Source organism: Thermobia domestica, chromosome 1 (genome assembly GCF_964235325.1).
Source record: "Thermobia domestica chromosome 1, izTheDome1.hap1.1, whole genome shotgun sequence".
Taxonomy (NCBI): Eukaryota; Metazoa; Arthropoda; class Insecta; order Zygentoma; family Lepismatidae; genus Thermobia; species Thermobia domestica.
The window spans coordinates 7,244,705-7,253,371 of record NC_137454.1 but is presented as its reverse complement, the minus strand read 5'-3'; the positions used below and the strand labels follow the sequence as shown (position 1 = coordinate 7,253,371).

Below are 8,667 nucleotides of genomic sequence, written 5' to 3'. Positions count from 1 at the left end.
TCGTACACAAAAAATTTTTCTGAAAACATTTTTTTTTTTCGTACACAAAAATTTTCTGAATCAGTTTTTTTTTTTCGTACACTAAAAATTTTCTGAAACAAAAATTTAGTTTGATTTTTTTTTTTCGTAAAACATTGATTTATTTTACCGGTAAACTGATTCAGAAAAAGAAATTGAAATCGCAGTACAGGAAAAAGAATTTGATTTTAGGATGTGAAATAAAAAACACAGAATCATGTTTTTGTACATTTATTTTTAGCATGTGAAAGAGAATACAGAATTTCTTTTTCTTCAAAGGAAGACGTGTCCGTGACGGGTACAAATTCTGTAAAGAGAAAATAAAACATATGAATATTTATTTTGTTTCCTGTGAAAGAAGAAAAACAGATTATTAACATCGAACTAACTGATCAAGAGAGAGTGAGGTGAGAAAAGAAACGCAAATGTGACGTACCTGAATTCCTTTTTTTTTCTCCACGGGTTTCTGCAAGGTGATGTCATCTGAGTTTTGTTTCCGCTGTGGCCTCGTTGAAGCATGTCCCGTGTTGCGTTGATTCTTTGCCCCGTCTTTGGGAGGTGATGTTGGTGGGATTAGGGGAAAATATGGCTGTTATTCTGTTCTGGCTTTTTTATACCCATAGGGCAATGTCTCGTATGTGTCTGGTATTAATCGGCGTTTTTTATAGTTGAAACTGTACTTCTTTTCTTCAGGTTTTGTGACAAGATGATGATCGTGGGTTCTGTAAATTTTGTGCGACGTGCTAATGGAGATTTTTTCACTCGATTGATTTACGATCATTTGCTCCAGACTATTGAAATTTAACTTTTGACTTGCAGTATAATTGAGTGTGAATCCACGAATTTTGCATACATAACTGGTTGATTTCGTGTCGGGGTTGTAGATTTCCAAGGCGTACTGTTTTGGGCCACCAGACACGAATTTTTTGATGTATGCTTTTGGTCCAATTGATTCAAGTTCATTTGACATTGAACCAAGAAATACTTCTGGTTCTATTGTGGGCTGTGATGGTCGCTGCGTGAATATCACGGAATCTGTATCGAAATATAGTACTCTTTCTTGCAGCAGTTCTAAATATTTATAGAGTTCCAGACGAGCTTGACACGTTGTAAATGCTCCAAGGACAACATTAGCATTGTGATTTTGTACTGGAACATCATCTTCATACTGCCAATAAAGGTATAACATCGAATCGTTAACAGGTAAAATTTGGTTGACTTTTATATCTGGAGCAGTTAATTTCTGATACAGTTCTTTGGGGTCGTTAATGATGGTCGTTTGGCTGAAATTGTCTCTTATAGCGAGTCGTCCCCAGAAGGCATTCAAACAGAGTTTTGCAAGACTACGACGTGCTGAATTTGTCATTATATTTGCTGCATCTAAAGTTATGCCTTCCCGTTGTTGTACCACTTGAATATACTGCTGCTTTTCTTCTTCGGTGACGCAATTGGTAGGCCAACCAGAAGCTTCCAGCTTAGATTTCAAAAATGTGTTAATGTATTCGCTGAATAATCCGCCAGTCTTGGTTTCTGGATCATATACGGTGATGTCGTAATCCCAAATTTCGTAAATTTCAATGACTTGATACCCAAGTTCAATGGCTTTTTTAATTTCATAGGACACCCACGTTCCTGTTAGACTTCGTTCACTGTCCGAATGTGTACATTCAGAATCTTGATTTAATGCTGTGGCACAGGCAGCACAAAGTGGAAACAACAACTTCTTATTTGAGCGAAATGGCAGTACTGGATGAAACACATTTCTGCTAGGCAAGATCTTCAACTTGACTAATCCGTTGACATCTTGAATGTCGGGCATTTCTGGATCTCCCTGTAGATATATTCGTGGATGCCCTATTGGATACCGTCCACATTTATTCACATAAGGATACAGGGAGACGATATCCAAGAATTTTATTTCTTCGCCTTCATTTTCATTTGCGACGTGGTACAATTTAATGGCATTAACACGGCCACCATAGAAGCTGTCTCTTGGATTTAATGGTGTCTTATTAGTATAAGGATGTGTGCTTAAAGAAGAGGCCAATGCTGGATTGGATTTTAACACTTGACGAAATTCACATTCCCACATTTCATGTACTTTATATCCCATGGATCGTAATAATTTCATTTTACGCTGTGTTCTCTCGTAGCGATAGTTCATTGTTTCTTCGGAGTTCTCATAAATGGGTTGATCACGGCCTGTAGGGACACATAGAGGACAGCCATGATAAAAACAGCCGGCATGCTCATACACGTGTTCCTCTTTAGTGTCGGGATCTTGGTAGTAGCCGTCCAGATGAAAACCAGCAACATAAACTTCTTTTCCTCTCGCAGCATGTTGAATTGAATGGCCCTCTTTTTCCTCCATGTAGGCAAGCCACTGCAAAGCAATCCGTGACTGATTGTTTCTGTGACGATATCCACGTGCAGGAAGAATGCTAATAGTATTAGGTTTTAAGAAATTTCGTCGAAATACTAAATTGCACGCACTCGCCAAAGTGATAGCCTCCAGGAAAGGATTGACGTGAGTTTCTTGTTCAAAAGTGGTCATGAAAGATATACAAGCCATTCGAAGTACGTTGACGTCCTGGACACAATAGTTTACCAATTCTTCTTGGAAAATAAACGTATCGTTCTGGTGTTCGTTGTACCATGTCATGAATTTCTCTCGTTCATCCACTTTCATTTCATCTGCACCATAATAATGGATGTCCGGTAATTTTCCCACATACGCTTGATTTGCAGCAGTATTAAAAAAGTGTGGAAAATATCCTTTGGTCGCTGGTAAATGAAATGCCTTGGATAATTTACTTAAAGCCATTGGCATGAAATTTAAGGAGTCAATAAACGATAAGTGATTCACTTTCATGCTTAAAATTTTTGCTCCGTTCAAGATCAAAGTAGGTTTCAATTCATGTTCTTCCACTAAAGATTTAAGAATAAAATGACCATCATATCCCTTACAGTTATGTGCCAAAGATACAATAAGTTTGATGCTGGGTCGTGGTTGACGTAAATACGCAAGAAAGGCATTGATCGGATCATCTTGAAAAATATGTTCTCGCTGTCCACAAACTTCACACGGATGATGTATATTCTCATCTTGAACACAGTTGTAACATACTTGTTGGGCCACCAGTAAATTGGGCTTATGAATGAACGTGTCTTCATCGAAGAAAGTATCCTGTGTGGCTTCGATATCATAGAAGACAATCATAGCTTTCTTGGCATGTAACACTGATGGAACTCCAGGTTTTAATTGAGTCGTATCAGGCTTCATGTAGCATTGGTGGGTAGACGTAACATGTTTATGGCACACATTACAAAAATAATCAGTACAATCATGTTTTCTTTCCCCTGTATGGACAAACGAATAAATGCGTAGACATTTGGCACACTGTTTCACCATCTTGCATATTGGTTGGCCTTTATGGTATGGTACAGTCAGATGATTTGTATAGCATGTTTCACCATAAAATTCACGATTGCATTCTGGGCACTGCTTCTCCGTATTGGTCTTACTGCATGGCGGTTTCTGCAAACATTTCTCACACATGGCCGAACAGTTCTTGACGTGTGCATTACGATGATCATATTTTTTGTGGCATGCAGTACAGTAATAGCTGGTAGAAAAAACAGACGTTAATGATGTGATGATGTCATAATGAGAATTGATGCACATTAAATTGATTGGAATCTTGTCTTCGCCACCCGGTCCTTCATACAGAATATCTTCTCCGGAAAAGCTGGTGTATACGGTAAGTTTATAATTTGTCAAGTAGCGTTGCAATTGTCGCAATTCTTCCACGGATCCCCCATGATCTAAATTCACTGAGGATCGAGACAAAAGTTCAAGTACGTCTGGAATAACAACAAACTTGCGCTGTTTGCGATATTGATTGTACAGTTTCTGATTTGTATCTTTATATTTCTTTAGGCCAATAGCAATCACAATTGCATAAGCCAAGCATTTCTTGTCGGTGTTTTTTACTCGTAAAATGCCTTTCTTGCATTTTAATAATTCGTCGTTTGATAAAAGACCTCGACGCACCAATCCAAATCCACGGGGCACATCCACATGATGAAAATGTACAATGAACGGTTCGTTCATGAGAAAACTATCGTTACTTTGAAGAATGCGATCAAAGGATGCCCATAAAGTCTCCAGTGTCAGATTACTTGCACGCCGGAAAGATAGATAAAACGGTTTGTTCTTCTCATCGTGGGATAAAATCGACAATCCAACCATCGATAATTCGTCGACATTTTCCAATAAGTAATCCAACATCTGTTGAAAGGAGGCCTGAACCCACTCCACAATATCGGTGCCACTGGTCGGAGCATTAATTTGAATTTCCAGCATTCGTCCTTCAAGATTAAAACGCCGATAATGTCTATTGAATTCTCGCAAGACAGTAAAGCCAGAAGTAGCCATATTCAAATAGGGAAAAAGGTAAGGTAAGCAAAAAAGGAATAGGCAAAGAAAACAAATATCTAAAACGAAAAAAAAAAGCACGAATTAAAATTGAATTCAGAGATCACTACATTATCAAAATGACTACGCGATCAATCCTAAAAGAATGATCATATCTCAAATAGTTCTACTACTGAAACGTTTTATTGTCGTCAAACCCGGACCAACATCAACATGTAAATGACCTAAGTTTCTGTAGTGATAAAAAGAATGAATGAAATTGTTTTTCTAACTGTGCTGAAAGAATCATTGTAGTAAGCATTTTTCCTCTGACACTGAACTTTAAAACGTATGACGAACATGAAACGAAAACAAAATGTCATGCGCTTGCTTTTTTTTTTCGAGCTAAGACAAGAAAGACTCGAATTCGTTTCTCGGCGGGAGATCAGATCCCACATTAAACTGCAAGTCCACGTCTCACGTTGTAGGGAACAAATTCGTGCGTAGTTTCTTTGTTTACTTTCAGAAACTGAGCTAAGTGGTTAGCGTTACGCAACTCTGGCCCGGGTTCAACACCCAGTATGCGCTCAAATTCAACATTAAGCTGTATTCCTAGCACCCCACTACTGAAGGGACGCTAAACCAAAATCAACAATTTTCTCGTGCTTACTTCTAATGTGTGGGATTCCTAATTCGATCCCCGGTCAAGTTATTCTTCCATTTGCTAAATAATTCATGTTAAAATAAAACAGTGATAACAATGTTATCCTCATGCAAAAACACTCCATTGATGTTAAGAAAACGCGGTTGATACTTACCTCAAATTCAAGGAACGGAGTAAAGTCACGCTGTCACTAGAGGTACACCTACGTTCATTCAAGATCTTCGTGGAAGTAGGATTTGAAAATGAAATTAAGAAATTTATTTAGGTCTGAAACCTGTTCAACTATAAAGTGACAACACTATCAGCCAATCAGAAACGAGGAAATGAATCAATGACATCACGGAGAACCAATGAAAACACAGCTTTCATCATGTATCATGAGCCGAAACGTGATGTAAGAAGCAATCTGATTGGTTGTGACATTATTCACGTTTTTCTCCTTACACATCAATCGTTACGACATCTAGTATCGCAATTTTGATAATGACATTATACCGTTGACTCGTTTGTTTCTTACGACATTCAAATTACCACATCTAAAATGTGATTCATTTTTCTTAAACTTGATTGAAAAAATGTAACACTCATCGATATGTTACGAAACTGTCTTTGACATAAATGTAAAGTTGAGCTTTAAAAGTCCGTCAGCTGAGAAAAAATGCTGATGTAGTAAAAGCACATGCTGCAATTTCACAATAACAAGCTTCTATGCGTAACAACGAGCAGAAATGTGTAGTAATGTAACATAATCTGTTCATGTTCTTTTTTCATACGCAAAAATTGCTTGCACTGAATGGAGTACGGTGGCTCAGCGTTTTTTTTTTTTCTGATGTGTGAGGTCTCTGCTTCAATCCGCAAGCAAGTAAGTTTATGATGTTTTCTCATTTCTCATCATCGTTTCAAGGGAACGTTAACATTTCCTGAAACTAACACCTAGAATCAAACTCGGGACCATTGCATAGTAATCAACACACGTGTACAATGGCTCAGCGATTGTCTCTACTGTATGAGGTCACTGCTTCAATCCTCAGTCAAGTAAGTTCATGTTTCGTCCTATCATTTCTCACCGTTTTCGCGGGGACGTTAAATTCAACATTTCCAAGAATCAAACTCGGGACGATTGCAAGGTTCACTCCTAAAGCGGAACAAAAATGGCCCCTAAAAGGGAACGATGTGGACCACTGTATCCATGTTCACCCCTAAAGCGGAACAAAATGGCTCCTAAAAGGGAACGAGGTGGACCACCCAAATTTATAGTAATATATATTAGGGTCCAGTACTATGATACCAAATGTTTAAATTTGGCAATTTCTAAAAAACTTAAGGGGTGGGCCAAGGTATCATTCCCAAAATAAAAAAAATTTCAAGGGGTGCACAAATGTATTTATGTCTTATAATAGGGGATGGACCCCTATACATGACCATATAACCATATAAGATAATAGGACCTCATCCATTGGAATAAATTAGGTCAAAAAACCAAACACGTGATACAACGTATTGCTTACCTTTATATTTTGGCAATTTTATACCCCTAAAAGGGAACGAGGTAGACCACCCAAATTTATAGTGATCTATATTAGGATTTTATACTATTATACCAAATGTTTAAATTGGGCGATTTCCAAAAATTTAAGGGGTGGGCCAATGTACTCCTGCCGGGGTGCACAAATATACCCATGTCTTATGAAAGGTAATTGACCCTGTATATGCACATATATCCATATAGGGTAATAACACCTCATCAAAGGGGATAAATTAGGTCAAAAAAACCCCGAAATTTGAATTTTTGGCAATTTTTTACCCATGAAAGGGAACGACATAGACACCCAATACTAGTAGAGGTACATAATGTGGTCCTAGGCTACCATACCAAATTTTTAGATTTGGCAATTTCCAAAATGTAAGGGGGGTGGTCCTATGTACCCCTGCACCCCTTCGGTAGGTCTACCCATAAAGCCTAACACCACGTGACCCCATGACGTAATGCTAAGGTGTGCGCATGGGTGTATCAAAGGGAACAAAAATAAGGTAAGCTATATATACATCCTATAAGGTAAAAAGGAAATAACATTCTTCAAATTTATAACCATAAAAAGAAACAAATAAACTCATACGTGAAACTGCCCCATAAAGGCGGATCGTAAACTATGTAAACTAAAAGGGCCGGGGCGCAAAATTTCAGCGGCGTCACACTCCAGGGGCGCAAAAGTTAAAATCAAGTAACACAAAATAAGCTATACATACACCTGTACTCCATCATAAGGTAACAATCTCCAAATTTTATACCGTAAAGGGAACAAAATCAACAACCTACCCCATAAAGGCGAACGGGGGTGTGGCCTAGGGGCGCTAAATTGAAAATATATACCGCAAAGTAAACTATACATACACCTATATCCCATTAAAAAGTAACGATCTCCAAAAATTTTATGCCGTAAAAGAAAACAAAATCAACCCCCCTCGGTAAAACTACCCCATAAAGACGTGGCCTAACACCACGTAACCCATAAAGGCGTGGCCTAACATCACGTAACCCAAAAAGGCATGGCCTAACATCACGTAACCCTATGACGTCATAACATGTAACCCCAAAATGGGCGCCGGGCGCCCGGGGCGCAAAATTTTGGCGGCGGCGGCGGGCTCCATGCTCCAGGGCCTAACATCACGTAACCCAAAAAAGGCATGGCCTAACATCACGTGACCCTATGACGTCATAACATGTAACCCCAAAAATGGGCGCCGGGCGCCCGGGGCGCAAAATTTTGGCGGCGGCGGCGGGCGCCACGCTCTAGGGGGCGGTAAAAATGGCCTCAAGTCCCGCGATTACTACTGTAGCCCGCTAGTCAGTTTAGCCACTGGTGTTCCTAATTGTGTTTTTGGCTTTCTTTCCGTGTCCTCTAGATGTTACGTTTTGTAATGTAAGGCTTTTATATTAAACCTTTATATTATGTAACCTTTTTCTTTTTTTACGAGATTTTCTTTGGGAAAAAGGAAGGAAACTGCTTTCCTCTTATGTCGTTTTCCTACAATTCACCTTGTTTGAACTGCTTAAGTAAGAAGTTTTGTACCTTTTATGTCATCCATTGCCCTCACGATAATAAAATGTTAAGTCTTAATAACTTATTTTATTCTCTTATTTGCAGTTTGTCACACAGTTATGACTGTAACAAAATAGAGGTTTGGTCCGGCGCCTTTCGAATTCGCAACCAACCCAACCGCCTAGCTTTTTGGGTTGCCTGCTATTGTAGGAAAGGGAGAATTGCAGGTTGTAATGCACTTTTGGAGTCGTGTATACATTTTAATATCTTTAGAGAGAATTTCTGCCCTCAAGGAGACATGTACTCAGTATTTAAGTCTTATCGTAGTAGTTAATTCGAACTTTCAATAATTATGAATTGCTAGTCATTTCCTGTTTTTTCGAGCAAATTCTAACAATTGTTCTAGGCCTTTCAATTTTTCAGCTATACTGGCCTGAAACTTTTTAAAAGTTAATAAAATGGCGTTTGCTGAGAATAAAGAAAGAAATGTGAACTATAACCTAATTGGATATTGAATAAAATGATAA

The 8,667-nt window shown here is 38.5% G+C and overlaps 1 protein-coding gene across 1 annotated transcript; it reads right to left on the bottom strand.

Annotated features, from left to right (window-relative positions):
- Positions 1-253: 253 nt before the first annotated feature.
- LOC145665873 (uncharacterized) lies at positions 254-3,962 on the bottom strand. The gene is made up of 2 exons (XM_081732987.1): positions 455-3,962; positions 254-325 (listed from the first exon to the last, which is right to left on the bottom strand). The coding sequence occupies exon 1, from the start codon at positions 3,701-3,703 to the stop codon at positions 611-613; it is 3,093 nt and encodes a 1,030-aa protein (XP_081589113.1). The 5' UTR covers positions 3,704-3,962; the 3' UTR covers positions 254-325; positions 455-610.
- Positions 3,963-8,667: the final 4,705 nt, after the last annotated feature.

Bases quoted from the DNA above. Each gene is read 5' to 3' on its own strand.
- LOC145665873 (XM_081732987.1), bottom strand. From the start codon at position 3,703: ATGTGCATCAATTCTCATTATGACATCATCACATCATTAACGTCTGTT.